The sequence below is a fragment of the Heptranchias perlo genome, chromosome 21 (assembly GCF_035084215.1).
Source record: "Heptranchias perlo isolate sHepPer1 chromosome 21, sHepPer1.hap1, whole genome shotgun sequence".
NCBI lineage: Eukaryota > Metazoa > Chordata > Chondrichthyes > Hexanchiformes > Hexanchidae > Heptranchias > Heptranchias perlo.
Window position 1 is genome coordinate 40466750 of NC_090345.1, and position 21357 is coordinate 40488106.

General features: G+C 42.0%; 1 protein-coding gene across 4 annotated transcripts in view; it reads left to right on the forward strand.

The window, feature by feature from the left end:
- prkg1b (protein kinase cGMP-dependent 1b) overlaps positions 1-21357 on the forward strand; it is a 609599-nt gene that overhangs the window by 391818 nt on the left and 196424 nt on the right. For all 4 annotated transcript variants that reach the window (XM_068002574.1, XM_068002575.1, XM_068002572.1 and 1 more), the window contains exon 4: positions 1512-1617. In XM_068002574.1, the coding sequence (XP_067858675.1) occupies positions 1512-1617 (106 nt within the window). The remainder of the gene's footprint in view (positions 1-1511; positions 1618-21357) is intronic.

The following is a 21357-nucleotide window of genomic DNA, read 5'->3' on the forward strand; positions in this document are numbered from 1 at the left end:
ATGACCAGCTTATCTATTTTTGGTGGTTTTGGTTGAAGGAGGAATCTTGGTCAAGATGGGCAGGACTCCCTGCTTTCCTTCAAATAGTGGCATGGGATTTTTTATGCCCACCTGAAGAACCAAATTTGGCAGATGGAGCCGTTAACATCTCATCTGAAAGATGGCACCTCCAGCAATGCAGCACCTACTCCGTGGGGCACCGTGCCAAGATTATGTGCTCAAGTGCTGGAGTAGGGTTTGAACCCATAGACTCGTGACTCAGAGGCAAGGTTGCCACCAACTGAATCAAATAGCACTTAGAAGAAATATTTCGATCTCTTAACATTAAGAAGAACAACTTGATAACTTCATTTGATCTAAAACATAATTCTGTTTGACTAAACTGAAAAATCCTTATCTATTAAAACAATGAGACTCTTACCTCAATAATCGTGCCCATTAAAACAGGCAGATTTACATGGTCGAATATCACTGCTCGAGGTATGTGGAGATACCAGGGAGCAGACTTACCTCCGATGCCACAGTGGCGACAGATCTTCAGTGGGGCAGGACCTCTGCCCACCCCTCGCCAGGGGCCTTGACTCTGAGCCATTTCCTGTTGTCACGGTGATTTAAACAATTATGTTTTCCTGGAGTCTCTAGGAATTAGAGATTGATTTCCTGGACACCGCTGCAACCCGGGAGAAATGTCATCGAGGCATTAAAAGAAAAATAGTGTTTTTTGCATTTATTTTGAGCACTTTCATTTATTAGTTGTAAAAATATTGTCGATGGGAAAAATGGCTGTTTGACCAACGGGCAAGAATCATCTAACGGGGTAACAAAGAGTCTGTTCACTTTCCAATTGGTCTGGCAAGATGGTGCACTGCAAGGGTGGATGTTTCGGGTGACCAATGGCGGGAGCTGGGGGCAGGGTGGTTGGGGGACGTGATGTGATGACACCTCCAAGAATATGTCCAATCAGAGTGGACAACCCTACATTTATGGTGTCATGAGGGTGGCCTCAGGTGAAGGGAGGGATATGGTTATGGTGTCTCACCACGGCACATGAGGATGGTGCTGCTGGCTGAAGATTGAAAAAAAATTATTAAGTTGAAATGTTTCAATTTTGCTTCTTGACGAATGGAATCGATCACTCTGTAATTAAGTGAGGTTTTTTAAGTAGTTTGTCAATTCCGGCTCCTTGCTGCTCAGGATATGACAGCTGTGATAGGGAGCCCTTTGCACATGTCACTGTGGTAATGAGTCGAATATCAGCTGCAGACAGCTGAGCCTGCTCATAGTCAAAATATTGGGCCTGGTTGAATAGCGGGAGTGCCTGAAATTATATTTTTAATAATATAATTGACGGTACAAAATTGGAATATCAGAAAGTTTACCTTCAAGTAAAGAGTACTGATATCTGTGCTATGTATTTGCTGCCTTTTTAATGGATTCAAATGTGCTTTTAAAAAAAAAGGTTTCTTTTTCACTTGTTGGTTAACATTGTTTCTCCTTTTGTGGTTTGGCAGCTCTTATGAATGTAAAACTTTGGGCCATCGATCGACAATGTTTCCAGACTATAATGATGAGGACAGGACTGATCAAGCATGCGGAGTATATGGAATTTCTAAAGAGGTTCGTTTTTTTTGTTGTTGCATCGATTCCTCCCTGCTTGAAACAACATTCAAGTAATTTTCCTCCCCCTCCTTGTCCAATACATCATAATGTCTGCTATTAACCGGCTTGTTCCTTTCCTCGCTCCCACAGTCCGTGTGCTGCTCCTCAGAAATGCAGGCAGTCAAATCCTGACTGTTCATTTAATTTAATTAGATGCAATGCTCATTTACATTGGAGTTTTGTTTTGAGGCTCCAAATGGGTAATACAAGCGAAAAAGCAACCGTTTTATCTGATTATAGATATTTGGGACTGTATAAGTTATAATTCATTTGTTTCTCATTACGACACTCCAAAAATACCAAACAGATGGGCAAATTGTAATTTCTCTTTTTAAGATCTAATGGAACATATTGACGAGATTGTATCATTTTATAATTTGCATACAGTGATAGTAAGATCATTTTAATTTATTGATTTAAGAAACAGCACATTCTGCTCAAAAATTAGAGCTGATGGGCAAGCTCTTGTCAATTAAGAAATTAATTTTTAAAAGTCGACCATCTGAAGATTTGTACAGCGCGACTAATGACAAATGTTGTCATATGAAAGGTGACTTAATAATCCAATATTTCCATTGAGGTACTGGTGACTGCCTTGTGAAAAATCACAGGCGAATTGGACATGACAGCAACTTCCCAAAGTCAAATAATTCAATCTCCAAAATTTTGCAAGAAATAATATCTTTCAAGTGCACAATACAAAATTGCATTCCAAAATTAATCTTTTTAATTCAACACAAGTCTGAGCTGCAAAGAAAAGTCCCTGCTCTTTGTTTATCTTGGCAAATTGTGATTGGTGTGAGTGTCAGTTGGGGAAAAAATAGAACAGTGGAAGAGAATGTAATGGGGTGATAAATAGGCCATGGGAATGATAGTGTAACACACACAGTAATCTTTCCCTGTGGACTTTTTAAGCTTTATGTTTCCTTGGAATTTAAGTTCAGTTTCAGTTTTGAAGATCCTATCATTTATATACTTGTGAAACCAAAAAGCTTTGACATTTTTCTTCAAAATGGCACACTCGTCTCCCCCATTTGTGAATTCACCTGAAATCGCCAACCTTGAGTAACTCGTTTTCTGAATTTGATTCATTTCATATAAATTGGGAGAAATATAATTGGGAGAAAGAGAATTCCTCTCGATTTTAACAGTATTATGTATGTTTAAGGTACATTTGCACTCAGTTATTGGTCTGAGACTGGGAGCTATAGTATTAGTTCCAACCAGGCAGTATTTAATTTATATTTCCTGCTTTCAAATTGGAATTCTACTATCCAGGAGAAGTTTTGTGGATGCAAACATAAAGGTGTGTACAGTGTCAGCCGTGGCTCAGTGATAGCACTCTCACCTCTAAGTCAGAAGGTTGTGGGTTCAAGTCCCACTCCTGAGACTTGAGCACATAATCTAGGCTGACACTTCAGTACAGTACTGAGGGAGTGCTGCACTGTTGGAGATGCCATCTTTCGGATGAGACAGTAAACCGAGGCCCTGTCTGCCCTCTCAGATGGACATAAAAGATCCCATGGCACTACACAAAGAAGAGCAGGAGAGTTCTCCCTGGTGTCCTGGCCAATATTTAACCCTCATCCAACATCACTAAAACAGATTATCTGATCATTATCACATTGCTATTTGTGGACCTTGCTGTGCACAAATTGACTGCCACATTTCCTATATTACAACAGTGGAGAGAGGGGAAGACCAGGGCGGGCAGGGGGGGGAGGGTGAAGAGGGAGACATCAGACATTGGAGCAGGTTTCAAAGGCAGGTTCATTTAGTGTTTTCACTTCCTTGCATGGTTTTTTATTTAATTTATTTTGTTTCTTGTTCCCTGGTCTGGCCCTTCACGCCTCCACCAGGCGTGAATCAGAAGCAGTGGGCAAGCCGCCCAGTTAAGTTAAAAATCTTTCCAATTACTTCATATGTCACAGGTAAAGTACCTTAAGTGCCTCAATGAGGTACATTTGGCTCTTTAACTGTCATCCCGCCGGCTTTAATTGCCGGCGGGATTTCTGTTTTCGGGTCGCCCGAACGCACACAGGTGGGTCCTTGGGAAACTCAGAAGTCGGCGGCTTGGAACCGGCTTTTGAACCCGAAAGGGATTTCCGTGATTTTCGGAGCTCCCCCGCCACCAATGCACCCGTAATTGCCTCCTAAAATCACCCCCTTTGTAACTATATAAACATGCTGTGTGATTGCTTCAGATAGGTGTATGGCTGGCAGCTCCTTTTGAATTGAGAAAATTATTATTCAGATTCCACGAACCTTGGTTGATGGAGCTTTTCAAAAAATTCTTTGATATTGATTTCGATTCTGTGAAGTGAGGTCGTCCAAGAATCAACGAGCCAGACATAGACATCATTGGTGAGAATATAAGAGAATGGTTATATATAGAAAAAAAGTTTATCATAAAATATAGTTCAGTATAAAGTTTGTGAACCATTTATTATTTTTCTTAAACGAGGAGTGAACATAGTCTAACAATGATTATATAATACATCATTGTTATTTATTCAGTTGTTTGATTGTTTAATAAATTTGCCTGGAAATTAAAGCCTAAAAAAACAAGGTCTAGTGTAGTGCCATTCTGTCACTTCTCAAGCACATGAGGAGGATCCTGTGCAGACATTGGAATAGAACCAGTCACAGTATAAAGAAAGGTTTTCTTTTTGTTATCCTGGATAATGAGCTTAACTAAATATGAACACTCTTGAAGATGTAAAGAGCAAGGACTCTCTTAACAGAGTGTCTGAAACACAGAAGCCAAAAATATAGCTGCAATTAAAATGGTAAAAGACCCAAAAAATATCGTAGTAATGTGCAGCAATGCCAAAATATCAGAATAAGTGATTAGAAGAAGCAACACTACAAGTGCATATACATTCTATATCTTGCAATTGGCTCCTAACTTAATGTTTCACTGTAACACATTTTATCAGTAAAACACATGGGCCCTGAAATTCTGTTGGGATTCTCCTGGTCACCTACCATAAATCTGGCAGAAACTCCAATGACCGCCTTCAGCTGTGCACGCTGTATCTCTGGGGGTTCCTCTGGTCTCCCATTGATATTACCTTGGGTGATCCGGTGATCTCCCCCTCCCTCCCCTCCACCTTTCAGGAATTTCTACAATTCTCAGTAGAAACCGTTTTTGTTAGTTATGGGTAGATGTTACGCTTTAAAGGGCGTGAGCAGGGCTACTGATCCAAATTTCCTGAATTGGATTTGTGGTGTGCAACGGAAACACTGGCGGTCTGGATCTGGCTCACGGCCCAGCTTTTTGGCATCTGAAGTTGACTTGACCAACTGCAAATTACAATGGTGATAGAACACATTGTTCCGAAGACCCATTATTGACCATAAGCTTTCAAACCCTCTTCAATCCCAGAAGACCTACTGCCAAGCATTAACCAACTTCATGATGAAATACTTCTGTCAAACTGAATGAACCAGAGCACACCCTATTTCACAGTGCCCCTGCCTATATTGCCCAGAGCTGACCCAGTTGTTTTCAAATGGATTACATCAGACAAATTCTTTACTATATAAAGAGAGCCCTGGCAGATCTCTCGTGGAGTCCTCACGTTGAGTCAGGGGATATAGTGTTTCACGATACATAAGGCATAATATAGTATATAGACTCTCATTCATGATGATCACGTTTTTACTAGAGTACTGTAGGAGTGTTAGTGATATTTTTGGGTTCAAATTATATGATTATGTGCATTTTTGTGTAAAGACTGTAAATCAGTGGTCTTTACTATTAGAAGTTATTTTAACTATGTAGTTAATTTGATCTTTTTAGCTTTTTTTTAAGGGTTGGGATACTAAGAAAGTTGGTAGGGAAGATGTTGCAGGTCACAAGGTAGGTAGATTGTAGGAACTGTGTATAATTAGAAGGCGCCATGTGGATTGGTAGTGTTAGGAGTTTGGAGTTTGTGAGCAGGGATCATAAGGTGTCATAGGATTGGGAAGTGTGAGGGTCTGGGAAAACTAGGAAGGGGGTGTTGGAGCACTGTGTAGCGATAGTATTTGGGAGCGTGGGAAAGGGGCAACAGGGACTTATCGGAGTGGGAAAGAGGTGTCAGGGTGCGGCAGCACTGGGGAAAGGTCTTTGGTATGACAGATGCACAAATGTCTCTTGCTGCCAATAATCGGTTACCTTCTGTAGGCTCCTCCTGTTGCTCCAGCTCCTGTTGGTGGTCCATTTGCTGCATCTGGAGGTCTTCTTCCTCCACAGCTGCCATGACGGTGCCTCTATGCAAAATGCACTCAATACTGAGCTGCTTGGCACATTCTAACTGTAATTATGTCAAACATTCAGTATAAAACATTGTATTCAGAATGGGCAGCTTCTATTACAAACTAAAAAGGTCAAGTATTTCAAAGTTTTCTCCCCTCTTCAGACAGCGTCTGAGTCTATGTAGAGGGTATTGGTAGGCTATTCAACTGTGATGGAATCCATGGACCATATCCATGCAAGCACAGTTTCAGCTCAGAGCATATGATCAGGAGCAGGGGATTCTAGCCATTGTTTCCCCCTCCCTTGTTTGGGGCTTTGGAAGTTAATTGTAGAATTGCCAATGTAGCATAAACTGAGATTGGCTAACTCAGCATTAATCATGTGCTAAACCTGTGAGCCTCTGAGTCTACATGGCTTAGAACACCCAGTGATCCGATAACTGAAATACAAAATCATATTGTGAAGCCTTTCTAATTCTACTAAACAATGCGCTCAAGGAACTTTCTTCCTCAAATAAAGCCAAGTACCTTCTTAACCTTTGAGAAATGCTGCCTTTTGAGAGAAAGAAGGAACTGGCATTTATATAACACTTATCACATCTTCAGGGACTCCCAAAGTGCTTCACAATCAGTGAATTACGTTTGAAGTACAGTCACTGTTGTTGTGTAGGTAAATGATGGCAAATGAGATGAATGACCAGCTTATCTATTTTTGGTAGTTTTGGTTGAAGGAGGAATTTTGGTCAGGATGGGCAGGGCCTCCCTGCTTTTCTTCAAATAGTGCCATGGGATCTTTTAAGCCTTTTTTTTGTACATTAATTCTCGGGATGTGGGCATCGCTAGCAAGGCGGGCATTTATTGCCCATTCCTTGTTGCCTTGAGAGGGGTTTGATAAAACTGAATGACTTGTTAGGCCACTTCAGAAGGCAGTTAAGAGTCAACCACGTTGATGTAGGACTGGGGTCACATATAGGCCAGACCGGGTAAGGATGGCAGGTTTCCTTCCCTAAAGGATATGAGTGAACCCATTGGGTTTTTACGACAATCCGGCAGCTTCATGGTCACTTTTACTGAGGCCAGCTTTTTATTTCCAGATATTTTAAACTGAATTCAAATTCTCAAACTAAATGAACCACCAAAATTGGCAGACAAAGCTTTAAAATCTCATCTGAAAGATGGCAGCTCCAGCAAGTGGAGTGGAGGTGTCCTGGAGTTGGGTTTGAACCCACAGTCTCCTGACTCAGAGCCAAGGTTGCCACCAACTGAGTCAAGTAGCACTTAGAAGGAAGATTTCAATCACTCAACATCAAGAAGAACAACGATAACTGTATTTGATCTAAAAAAAAATTCAGTGTGACTAAACTGAAAAGTCAAAATCATTTAAAGAAACACAAGAAATAGGAGCAGGAATAGGCCATACGGTCCCTCGAGCCTGCTCCGCCATTCAATAAGGTCGTCGCTGATCTTCGACCTCAACTCCACTTTCCCGCTCAATCCGCATACCCCTTGATTCCCTTAGTGTCCAAAAATCTACCGATCTCAGTCTTAAATTTACTCAACGACTAAGAATCCACAGCCCTCTGGGTTAGAGACTTTCAAATATTCATGACCCTCTGAGTGAAGAAATTCCTCCTCATCTCAGTCCTAAATAGCCGACCCCTTATCCTGAGACTATGCCCTCTCGTTCTAGACTTTCCAGCCAGGGGAAACAACCTCACAGCATCTACCCTATCAAGCCCCCTTAGAATCTTATATAGTTCAATGAGATCACCTCTCATTCTTCTGAACTCCAGACGGTACAAATGAGAATCTAACCTCAATAATGGTGCCCCATTAAAACAGGTAGATTTATTCTGTTGGATTTCATAGCTCATGGTATGTGGAGATACCAAGGAGCAGATTGACTTCTGGTGCCACAATGACGACAGATCTTCAGTGGGCAGGGCCTCCGCCCACCCATCGCCTGGGGCCATGCCTCTGAGCCATTTCCTCGAGTCAAGTTGATTTAAACAATTGTGTTGATCATCGGGGCCACTTGCGATGTCACAGGTGTGAAGGGAAAGGAAGGGAAACTGGCCTTAGGTAAAGGGAGGGAAATGGTTATGGTCTCTCACCACAGCTTCGTATAGCTGGCTGTAGATTAGAAAAAAAATTCTTGAAAGTTGAATTGTTTAAATTTTGTCTCTCGATGAATGGAATCGATCACTCTGCAATCAACTGACTTAAGTCAAAGTGCCCCTTTAACATTTAGTACCCTCTCCCAGCCCCCGCGGATGTTAACAATACTGGATGCCAGGAGTATATCTGCGTTCCTTACACTCAATGATGCTAAGGTGCCCATGATGGCACATCATCCCATTATTTGCATCTTGTTATAATATGTCCGTTCATTTTTTGGGCGGATATATTATATTAAAATAAGAACTCACTTCTGGTGGGTAATCCTGGGGCAGTGGCGAGTCAGCGGAATGGTTTCCCACCTAAGTTTCTTCCCCCACCTGTGCAGATTACGTTGGTTCACCATTATAACTGGAGAGGAAAATCTATCCTTGGGTGTTTATAAAGGTATATTTAATGCTGAAGTTTGCAAACAGCACCACCTATGGTTTTTGTCTGTACTCTACGCAATTGGAATTATCTTCTGAGATCAGCAGTTACAAGAACCCGTACTGTGGGACAAGAGCTAAAATAGATTGCATTACTGGCTGGAATTTTAAATTGCGTTGGGAAAGCTGGGCCAAGATGTGCCTCCCTTTCACTTACATTATAATTCTGCAAATCTGTTGACCTGAATTCTGCAGCACTTAGAGTGCCAAAAAACAAAAGTTTTTCTGTACTTTTAATAACTTTGTATATCTCCTGCAACCTGAAAGACATGAATGCATATTTCCTGCTCTGAATGGCGCCCAATTTGTCTGTATTATTATGGACAATTCACGGCTTGTGATTTCAATGATATCAGCCATTAGCATGTCAGAAGATGGTCATTTTTAATGGATAGTTGTAAACATTTAAAAAGTGTAAAAGTATTGCAAAAATAATCTTACAACATTAACTTGCTTTTCATTAGGTAGCTCAATATTAAACCTTGTAGATGTAAGGGACCGGGCGATGCGGTGAATCGGGACCGGGCGATGCGGTGAATCGGGACCGGGCGATGCTGTGAATCGGGATTGGGCATGTGGTGAATCGGGATTTTGAAAGTTACTACTGAATCTGTTTCCACCAATCTTTCAGGCCGTGTATTCCAAATCATTACAACTTGCTGCTTAAAAAAATGTTTCCTCATGTCGCCTCCGGCTCTTTTGCCAATTATCTTAAATCTGTGTCCTCTGGTTATTGACCCTTCTGCCACTAGAAACAGTTTCTCTTTATTTACTCCATCAAAACTGTTGATGATTTTGAAAACCTTTATCAAATCTCCCCTTAACCATCTCTGTTCTAAGGAGAACAACTCCAGCTTCTCCAGTCTCTCCACATAACTGAAGTCCCTCATTCCTGGTATCATTCTAGTAAATCTCTTCTGCACCCTCTCTAAGGCCTTGACATCCTTCCTAAAGTGTGGTGCCCAGAATTGGACACAATACTCCAGCTGAGGCCTAACCAGTGTTGTATAAAGGTTTAGCATAACTTCCTTGCTTTTGTACTCTATGCCACTATTAATAAAGCCAAGGATCCCATATGCTTTTTTAACAGCCTTTTCAACTTGCCCTGCCACCTTCAAAGATTTGTGTATGTGCACCCCCAGATCTCTCTGTCACTGCACCCCCTTTAAATTTGTACCATTTAGTTTATATTGCCTCTCTTCATCCTTCCGACCAAAATGCATCACTTCATACTTCTCTGCATTAACATAAGAAATAGGAGCAGGAGTAGGACATACGGCCCTTCGAGCCTGCTCTGCCATTCAGTCAGATCATGGCTGATCTTCGACCTCAACTCCACTTTCCCGCCCAATCCCCATATCCCTTGATTCCCTTAGAGTCCAAAAATCTATCGATCTCAGCCTTGAATATACTCAATGACTGAGCATCCACAGCCCTCTGGGGTAGAGAATTCCAAAGATTCTGAATGAAGAAATTTCTCCTCATCTCAGTCCTAAATAGCCGACCCCTTATCCTGAGACTATGCCCCCTAGTTCTAGACTCTCCAGCCAGGGAAAACAACCTCTCAGCATCTACCCTGTCAAGCCCTCTCAGAATCTTATTTGTTTCAATGAGATCACCTCTCATTCTTCTAAACTCCTGCGAGCATAGGCTCATTTTACTCAATCTCTCCTCATAGAATAACCCTCTCATCCCAAGAATCAATCTAGTGAACCTTCATTGCACCACCTCTAACGCAAGTATATCCTTCCTTAGGTAAGGAGACCAAAACTGTACTCCAAGTGTGGTCTCACCAAAACCCTGCACAATTGCAACAAGACTTCTTTACTCTTGTACTCCAACCCCCTTGCAATAAAGGCCAACATACCATTCGCCTTCCAAATTGCTTGCTGTACCTGAATGTACATTCCACGATAACGATTGGTTAATCAGTTGCCAAACATGAGTTTGATTAAAGGGTTTTTGTGTTTCGTGTACAAGAACACCCAAATCTATCTGAACACCAACATTTAATAGTTCCTCACCATTTAAAAATTATTCTGTTTTTCTATTCTTCCACCAAAGTGGATAATTTCACATTTCCCCACATTATACTCCATCTGCCACCTTCTTGCCCACTCACTGAACCTGTCAATATCACTTTGCTGACTCTTTGGGCTCGATTTTAGCACCCGCGATCGGGTACGTTCGTGACGGGGGGGCTGCGAAAATCGGGGATTCCCGGGGCGGGTCCGGAGCCCGGCTCCAACCCGCCCACTTCTGGGTTCCCCAGTGACGCGCTGATATGCGCGCGCAGCCCCTGCATGTGGGACTCCCGCCGGCAATTAAAGCCAGCGGGGTGCCACTTAAAGTACTTAAACAGGTACTTCAGGTTGTTTACAGACGTGATTGACCTGATATTTTAGGAGGGGTGGGATTTTGCTATGAACTGAGACTGTTTCCCGTACTGGGGGAAACACTCCCAGTTCAAATGGACGTGTTGCAGCCATCAGCCTGTGGCAGCTGCAAAGGTCCATTTGACAGGTCGGGTGGGGGGGGGGTGGTGGGAGGTGGGAGACCCTCACTCATTGCAGGAGGCCACTCTGTCACTTTGGACAAAGTTTGGCCTCCACCACCCTCCTCCTAACAATAAAATTCACCAACTTGCACACTTACCCCGGTGTCCAGACACATTTACCTACTTTGCAGACCCCCTCAGATGTACATCTTCCGGATGGGGGCCGCCGTAGCTGCAGTCATGACCTCCTCGGAGGGCGAACAGCATCACCAGCCTCGCAGGCCACACCGTCCACCTCTGACACGTGGAGCTCCACAACACAGTGCTGTGACACATCCACCTGCACAGCAGGAGGGAGGGCAACGGCAGAGAGAGATGCGTCGCAGAGGGCACTACCCTCGGCACAGGGTCTACAGACCGAGGCTCAGCTTCCTGGACCTCTCTGAGCAGCAGTGCACACGGAGGCTCAGAGTCACTCGACATGTAGTCGTGGACATCTGCAGCCTCCTTCATGCCGAGCTGCTCCCGGCTGGCCCGAGCATCATCTTCTTACCTGTCGCTGTCAAAGTCACCACTGCCCTCAACAACTTCTCCTCCGCATCCTTCCAGGGTGCCACCGGAGACATCGCCGACATCTCTCAGTCATCTGCACAAAAGAGCCCTGCAAATACACCTACACCCACTCTGCAGTGACACAATGGGTGGCATCAGTTGTGGATCTTCATAGTGATCCTCAAGAAAGGGCATTATTGCACAAACCAGACAAGATTCGCAAAGACGTGGCAGTAGTGGTGATAATATAATATGTAATGTGAGTTGCTCAGAAATTAAATAGACGTAAAAACCATGACAAACCCTCAAACACCCTTGTGCATCCCCTTCATGCTCACGACAAGTTTGCCTTACGCTTCTTACTGCACATATGTGATGCATGCCCTGTGGCTGCAGCACAGGTAGTGGCAGGTTGAGTGAGGCTGACTGTGAAAGAGATGCATGAGAGGGTGAGTATGAGATAGAGCCATGAGATTGTATGAGGATTGGGTTGAGTGGTAGTGGCGGGATGAGTACTGGCGAGGTGAGTAAGTGCAGCTAAGATGAGAATGAGCTTTGAGTGGGTGTGAGGGGTGATGTGATAGAGTAGTGTTGGCTGTGCAGAAGGAAATGTGGGGTGGGGGCGGTGATGTGGCAGACGGAGTGTAGGGGAATGAGTAAGTGTACTCACTTTGGCTGACCTACTTAGGTGATTGAAGCACCTCCTGCACTGTATGCAGGTGGGCGATATGTTGGTGGTGCTGGTGACCTCCTCTGCCACCTCGAGCCAGGCCTTCTTGGTGGCAGAGACAGGCTGCTTCCTCCCGCCTGCTGGGGGGAAGATCTCTGTCCTCCCCCTCCTCCTCACCCCATCCAATGATACCTGGAGTGAGGCATCATTAAACCTGGGAGCAACCTTCCCCTGGGCTGCTCCATGCTGTAATTTTGCCTATTTTCTGCAGCATCAGTCAGTGGAGGACTGCCCCTTTAAATAGGGCTCCTCCAGCTGACAGACCTTGCTGCGCATGCGCAGTCCGCCCGCCGCGCAGCTTACCGGCGGGAAACCCGGAAGCACAGGTAAGTGGCTCCAATTAGCCTCCGATTGCGTGCGGAGCACACTGATTTCACCGGGCGTGTTACCCACGCACCCAGTCGACCCCCTGCTGAGAACGCGCCGCCCTGCTAATATCGAGCCCTTTGCGTCCTCCTCATCGCTTACTTTCCCACCCTAGCATTGTATCATCAATAAACTTGGATACATTACACTCGGTCCCTTCATCTAAGTCATGAATGTAGATTGTAAATAGCTGAGGCCCCAGCATTGATCCTTGCAGCACCCCACTAGTTACAGCCTGCCAATCTGAAAATGACCCATTCATTCCTACACTCTGTTTTCTGTCTGTTAGCCAAGTCCATTCTAATGTATTACCCCCAATCCTATGGACCCGTATCTTGTGTAACAACCTTTCATGTGGCACCTTATCGAATGCCTTTTGAAAATCCAAATATACTACATCCACTAGTTCCCCCTTAACTACCCTGCTAGTTATGACGATCCGGATTCTATCCCCTCAGTCTGGTTCAGTAAAAACCGAAGTCGAATACATTTTAAAGTTCATCACAACTTTAATAGCAGGTCTTAGTCTGTAGCTTCAATTCAGATTCCTGAGAGAATCCGAACGATTCTAACAGAATAAGGAGACAAAGACAAAGACAAAAACTCATACCTTTATACAGATCGATAGGGGTTGGAACATCATTAACACAAGAGTCAACACCAATCATAAGCCGGGCACAGGTTGCCATGCGAGGTTACATTATTTCCGGCCAATCATAGATAATCATGTGCTGACCATGTTGCTGTTAGACATCAAAGGGGATACTTCCTCACCTTCCAACTTGGAATGTTCTTCCCTGTTCCTTCTGTTCCTTATCTCCCAACCTGGAATGTCTTTCAACTTTGGCTAAGCTCATTACCTATATTGATCTGCCATAAACATGGAGACATTCAGACCAGTCCTTGAATCACATCAAAGACTCTACATTGATAAGACCATGCAAACCTGCTGACTACGCAAACATATGGCCCAGCAGGAGGCCAGGCCACCTGTACCAATCTCAGTTACTAACTAATTAACCCTTTCTAACCATTTTGCATTCTGCTTCTTTGCCACGTAGGCATCTTAATATTTTACCAAAAACTGACCACGTAGGGATTCTCATTCCCCCCTTTGATCATTTCATGATAACCAATTATTACGGTGCTCACTGGTTCTGCAGGTTCTGCAGCGCAGCAACATTTAAGTAAGCAATAAATTATAAGAATTATAACAATGAATATGACTAGCCCTTGAACTGGAGAAGTCCCAATAGAACACAGACATGTTTCATCAATACGCCTTTGTACTCTTATCTGTTCTCAGGAACAGACTCCTTCTAAACATCTCTCAAGTAAGCTGCAAATGTCCTTAGTCAGCTAAACCTATTCATGTTAATTTGAAAAGGCTAACATAGTCAAATATCCTATGGTGCTTTATATTTTGTTTCCAGCCTAACTAGACTGAATGGTACCTTTCAGACCATTTTACACCTGTGAATTGGTGCCCTCCCCATTATATCCCTTAATCCAAATTCTCCCTACAATATCCCGTTAGATGCTGTACCTCATCTTAACCAGGTTCCCTTCGTGTTGTCCACCAGTCCGGGTGGAAGAGAGGCAGAGCATCTGATAATCCTATCAAACTATAATTGTCTTCCCTTTTACATGCACCTTACCCCAGCGGGTGCTACTCCCGGTACCATTAAGATGTGTTCTTAGTTGAAACCACAGAGACAATGGGGACATTCTCACCCAGGCTCTGTTTTACTATCTTTGCCAAACCCTTCATCCTCTGCTTACATTTATTACATGCAATGAAAATCAAGAAGCACATTACAACAAACTGCACTACGACTAATACATATGAAATTAATCTAATCCAAAGATGGATCTGTATATTCAGTCCCAAATTCCAGAGGTCATTTCACCAGGTGGTGACTTTAATTTGGTCAGTGTCATGCTTAATGTTGTTATTGTCCTGTTGTAGGTTATAATAAACCTTCTGGGAGAGGCATATTTCCATTCGCAATGCTTTCAAGTATTTAGGCAACAGGGGTGTCAGATACCCAAATGTGTCCTTATATGCTTTTAAGTCCTTTCTGACATTCTCAGAAACTTGTAAGGTGGTGAGGTTATGCCGGTGTATCTCTACCAGTTCCTCGGGTCCAATCCGAACCAGGACTTCAGAAATGGAGTAGAATTCTGGACTTAAAATATCACAAGTTAGATTGGCATATTTAAACGTTTTCAAATTAGTTGTAACACAGTATTTGCCCTCTCCGGCATATGCCACTTAAGTGGGTTTTAGATCCGCCTCTAGGGCCTCCATGGTACAGTTAATATCCGGATTGGTACCGGTATTATTAAACCCACACTGTGCTTCTAGGCTGTGTCCAACACTATGTGGACACACAGTGACAGCATGTCTAGTAACACATCCCTTTAATTTTGTTCCAGCCAATCAGCTTAAATCTACATCCTCCAGTTCTTGAACCCTCTGCTAGGGGAAACAGGTACTTCCTGTCTACTTTATCTGGGCCCCTCATAATCTTGTAATTTTGTATCCATCGTGCGGATATCTTCTAAATATTGTTTCTCCCAATTTTATTGTTAACTGATGGGAACCTAACCCTGAATTTTGGAAATCCAAATTACTGTGTCCCTCTTTACTTTAATTTCAGTCCTTTTGATTGATACAAGTGTTTCCTGACTGTTTCATTAATTAGTTGGTTTCTCTATGGACCATGTGTCAGTGCCTTGTTTAAAAGGATTTCTCACTCGCCTGGACCACATTAACCATTTTCCTGTTGTGCTGTTGTCAAGTAACTGAGCCTGTCTGAGGCTCATTCTTCAATGTATCTTCTTCATGTATCTCCGCATACTAGCAGCATCTCATAGGAATGAGCTTAGTGTTCTTGGATATTAACTTTCTGCTGGCCAGTCTCTTCTTCCTCATGGTATTTCCGAACATTTTCCATGGCACACATCATATGTCCTGTAGGATTCAGTCCTGTAAAAGCAACTGGTTTGTTTAAAGAGTGGTTGCAATAGCTCACCAGGCCATAGGCCTTTGTAATCATGTTCTTCATCCTGATCTCCGTTTCAGATGATGGCAACATACATTTGTATCTTTTATGTCCACTGTAGCCATTCTTAGGTTTTCAGGTTATCTTATCAAAAAGATCAGGGGTGTCTAGAGTGCTTATCTCCCCCTGCATGGTCCCGATGTCAGGGTAGTGGCCAGGCTATTGAGTGTAGTTTTCTCATTATTCATTATAGGCAAGGACACAAATATCTCCACGAGAAAGCTATCAATTTACTATTCTCAACTACACTTTCCTGACTTCCACTAGATTGTATATTTATGCCAGATTGATTTTTTTATCATGCCCAATTTAATGACTTTAGAGAAATTCCCATATCTCCCCACCTCGAGCACTCTGTCTCGGAAGACAACAAATAGGTTAAAACAAAACAAATCAAAATGTTTTCAAAAGAAGAGAATCAGGTTGATATCACCACGCTGTGACATTAGGTATCCGCTGATGTCTGCAGCTAAAGTCTTAAATCTTTAACACCACTGGATCGTTTCCTGCACCAAATTTCTCCAGCAAAGGTTGCACCGTAACTTTGTAACTACTCTTGGTAATCTTGCACCATCAACACTCACGTGGTCCCAAAAAAAACCCAGGGTCACCTGTTTTAAAAGAAACACAGAAAATCCATTGCGGCTCTTCTTGAGAGCCCAAGTGATTAATTTGTCAAATCTTCATTTATTATTTATTTATCCAAAGGAATAATCCCTTTACCCGAAACAAATTCAGAAAACAAAACAGGAGAGAGAAATTGCCTAGTCCCTCTCTCGCTCTCTCTCTGAAGCACGCAGCCTGTCTGAAATAAACACTGTCTCTCCCACATACAGATGTACGCAGGGCTGCAGACTGGAATTTCTAACTCCAAGTCCTAATCTCTGTGTTTTCAAGATGTAACCACATTAAGCAGATATCATTAGCAGCCGCCTGCTAAGATATGTTATATTCCTCTTTTATTAATTTATTAATGGTTTGGGCATGTGTTTCTAGCACTGTAGCTATCCTTTGCAAATATATGGTCAGCATTTGATCCTCAGACAATTCCTTATCTGTATTTTCATTTATCTTTTAATATATCTTTAATGCGAGACCCTAAATCTCTGACCTTTTGATCTAATGTTGTCAAATCAATGGTGTTAACAACTATGGCAAAGGCATTTGCTATATCACTTATCACAGATCTTTACATCTCCATATTTGCCTATCTCTTTTTGCGATGTCCACCTCCATTCCATGTCGCTCTTTGTTTTAACACTTGAGTTAGGAGGTGTTGATCTAATTGTTGAGTTTTCTTAGCATTCTCAATGCGAGTTATATAATTTGTCAGGGAAGGTCTCCCCTCTTTGGTCAGATCTTGTATTCTACTATTAATTTCAAATAAAATTGAATAGCCCCAGAACTTGTCAAAACTTCCTTATCATACTGTGGCAGGGTAAAACTGATAGGCATTTAGTACCCTGTGTCAGTACATAGCTCAAGTAATGGACTTCCAATTGTCTAACCTATGCTTCCTTTTCATATGATTTGTTTTACATTCCTTTCTTATCAATTTTTCACTGTAGCGTGAAAACTTATATCTCAGTCAATTGTAGCCTTTGGCATTTCCGAGTGATTGGGACAATTTTACTAATATAACCTATACCAATTGTTACCTCATGTTCACCTGTGTTCTGGGCAAGCCTCAGACAGTTCTCAACCGACTGGGTCATTTCTATCTGTTTGAACTGCTCTTGGCATGACAGTCTGGCTTCTTGGGATGGAAGGGGTTAATATTAACTTGCTCTTGTGGTAGGAGTAACTTGATCCTTCTCCCTTTGAGATTAAGTTTCCACCTTCAAAATTTCTCTTCACACAGGTTTGACTGATTTTTTTACTTCTCACATTTGTGGATTGCTTTATACTATATTTTTGCACACTATTTTTTCACATACTTTTAGTGGATGTGATTATAATCAACGCTCCGAGCTGTTCCAGCTTTCCGACTTTTCCTATCACAGTGATACCAGATAGTTTTTTTAATCTATCCCGTTAATTTTTAACCTCTCTTTAAACCACAGCCAATCACAAAATAACATTCAAAATGCCAATTTTTTGAAGATCCCATGTCTGGAATTTAACATGCCCACACTTTATAAGAACCAGAATTTAATAGGTCACTTAACCTCAATAACTCCAATTTTAATTCAGCAGTATCAGAATTAAACACACGACAAGACAGGTACATTACACAAAGGAAGAAAACACGTAAGACACAGTAAGAAGGGGGCGTGGCCCACAACACCGACAAAAAAAACACTGATCAAGACAGGCTTTTTAAAGGGACAGTACACTTAAACAACAGAACCTTTCTTTTTCGGGTCTCTGTCTTTCAAACATTTGTCTAGTCATTTAATTCTATCCATATTTTTTTTTACAGTACTGTCTCCATAAAGCAATTAGTTCTTTGGCTGTGGTACCTCTGTTATTTTTCCAAATTAATTCCTGAGCCTTTTTGGCGGCATCTAAGTTTTTAGTCAGTGATATTTTGATCACTAGTTCCTGTTTATATCCAATCATCAGGAACTTAAACCCTGACTACCCTCAGTGATATTAACCACTGACCTACCGCTTACAAGTTATTCCCTCAGTGATATTCGACCACTGACCTCTTCCTGCTATTTCTGTGTATTCGCCAGACTGACCTGAATCTTGTAAGGACGCCACACGAGTGTTAGCGATTGGACGATTCGTCGTCAGACTGACGAATTGGAGGAAAACCGACGTAGTAAATTAAGACTACTTACATCGGGGCGCCATTTCCTTCCTCCGTGTCTGAGACAATCCGCCTCTTACTCCGCGAACTCTCGGTGAACGACCGTTAAGATCCCTGTACGGGCCACCAAATGACGATCCGGATTCTTTCCCCTCAGTCTGGTTCAGTAAAAACCGAAGTCGAATACATTTTAAAGTTCATCACAACTTTAATAGCAGGTCTTAGTCTGTAGCTTCAATTCAGATTCCTGAGAGAATCCGAACGATTCTAACAGAATAAGGAGACAAAGACAAAGACAAAAACTCATACCTTTATACAGATCGATAGGGGTTGGAACATCATTAACACAAGAGTCAACACCAATCATAAGCCGGGCACAGGTTGCCATGCGAGGTTACATTATTTCCGGCCAATCATAGATAATCATGTGCTGACCATGTTGCTGTTAGACATCAAAGGGGATACTTCCTCACCTTCCAACTTGGAATGTTCTTCCCTGTTCCTTCTGTTCCTTATCTCCCAACCTGGAATGTCTTTCAACTTTGGCTAAGCTCATTACCTATATTGATCTGCCATAAACATGGAGACATTCAGACCAGTCCTTGAATCACATCAAAGACTCTACATTGATAAGACCATGCAAACCTGCTGACTACGCAAACATATGGCCCAGCAGGAGGCCAGGCCACCTGTACCAATCTCAGTTACTAACTAATTAACCCTTTCTAACCATTTTGCATTCTGCTTCTTTGCCACGTAGGCATCTTAATATTTTACCAAAAACTGACCACGTCGGGATTCTCAGTTACACCCTCAAAAAACTCTAATAGATTTGTCAAACACGATTTCCCTTTCATGTCGACTCTGCCTAATCATATTATGATTTTCTAAGTGCCCTGTTACCACGTTCATAATAATGGATTCCAGCATATTCCTACGGCTGATGTCAGGCTAACTGGCCTCTAGTTCCCTGTTTTCTCACTCCCTCCTTTCTTGAATAGCTGTGTTACATTTGATACCTTCTAATCCACTGGGACTGTTCTGGAATATAGGGAATTTTGAAAGATCACAACCAATGCATCCACTATTTCGGCAGCCACCTCTTTAAGAACCCTAGGATGTAGGCCATAAGGTCCGGGGGATTTGTTGGCTTTTAGTCCCAGTATTTTTTCTTTACTGATATTAATTACATTAAGTTCCTCACTCTCATAGATCCTTGGTTCCCCACTATTTCTGGTATGTTTTTTGTGTCTTCTACTGTGCAGACAGATACAAAATATTTGTTTAACGTCTCTGCCATTTCCTTATTCCCCATTATAATTTCTCCTGTCTCAGCCATTAAGAGACCCATGTTTACTTTTGCTACTCTCTTTCTTTTTACATACTTGCAGAAACTCTTACAATCTGTTTTTATATTTCTTGCTAGTTTACTCTCATATTTTATTTTCTCCCTCTTTATCAATTTTTGATCATCCTTTGCTGGTTTCTAAAACTCTACCTCAGACTTACTACTCTTCTTGGCAACATTATACATCTCTTCTTTTAATCTAATACCATCCTTAACTTCTGTAGTTAGCCATGGATGGATCACTTTTCCCATGGAGTTTTTATTTATCAATGGGATATATATATATTCGTCGGGAATTTTGAAATATTTCTTTAAATGTTTGCCATTGCTTATGTACCGTCATATCTTTTAATCTAATTTCCCAATCTACCTTAGCCAACTCACCTCTCATACCTTTGTAATTGGTTTTGTTTAAGTTTAAGACTCTGGTTTCAGACATTAAACTTCATCTGCCATGTGTCTGCCCATTTCAGCAGCCTGTCTATGTCCTCCTGAAGTCTGTTACTATCCTCCACATTGTTTACTACATTTCCGAGTTTCGTGTCATCTGTAAATTTTGAAATTATACCCTCTACACTAGCTCCTTAATATATATCAAAAAGAGCAGTGATCCTAATACTGACTTTTGGGGGACACCACTGTATACTGTACTCTATTCTGAAAAACAGCCGTTCACCACTACTCTCTGCTTTTTGTCCCCTAGCCAATTTTGCTGCCACTGTCCCTTTAATTCCATGGGCTTTAGTTTTGTTAACAAGTCTATTATGTGGTACTTTATCAAGTGCCTTTGGAAAGTCCATGTACACATCATCAACCGCACTACTCTCATTGACCCTTCAGTTACTTCATCGAAGAACTCAATAAAGTTAGTCAAACACGATTTTCCTTTTACAAATCCATGCCAACCTGTGTTTGAATCCAACCAAGACTTTGAAAGTCTCTGCTCTCTGCCAGCTTTACATGGAATGAATTTGGATGAACTCAACCCGGTAGGTGCAATTCCACAGTATAACTTGCATTAAGTTAGCAAGTTTTACTCACCAAAGTATAAGGATGGCAAGTGTGTCAATGCGGCTACTGTAGGAGATACGCGTGGAAAAATTGTTCCGTTTGCTAGCACTGACATCCCCTACCCTAGTGAGACCACAAAAAGTATTTTGCTGGTACTGATCATGCAAAAGCTTATTTGCATACTTAAGTCAAGGGTCAATTGTCAAGCAAAATAAAGTTATTGCAAAGTATTCTCTTTTGATGGTAGGTTAGTTCAAGTTAGGCATAGGTAGTAAATCAAAATTTAAAAATAAAACAGATAAGCAGTGGGAAAGAAAAGGGGATGGGAAGAAAAGGGAGGACAGGATGAGCACAATTCAAGGGTTTAACATTTTTTTTTCATAACTTAGTTGTGTTTTAAGTGTTTATTCTAGTCGTTTATAATGATCAAGTGTCTCCTGACACTTGAGTATCTTTATTATTGTAACATTCAAGGCCCTGAATTTCCTGGACTTTAGGCCGCTGCTTCAACGTAACTTTG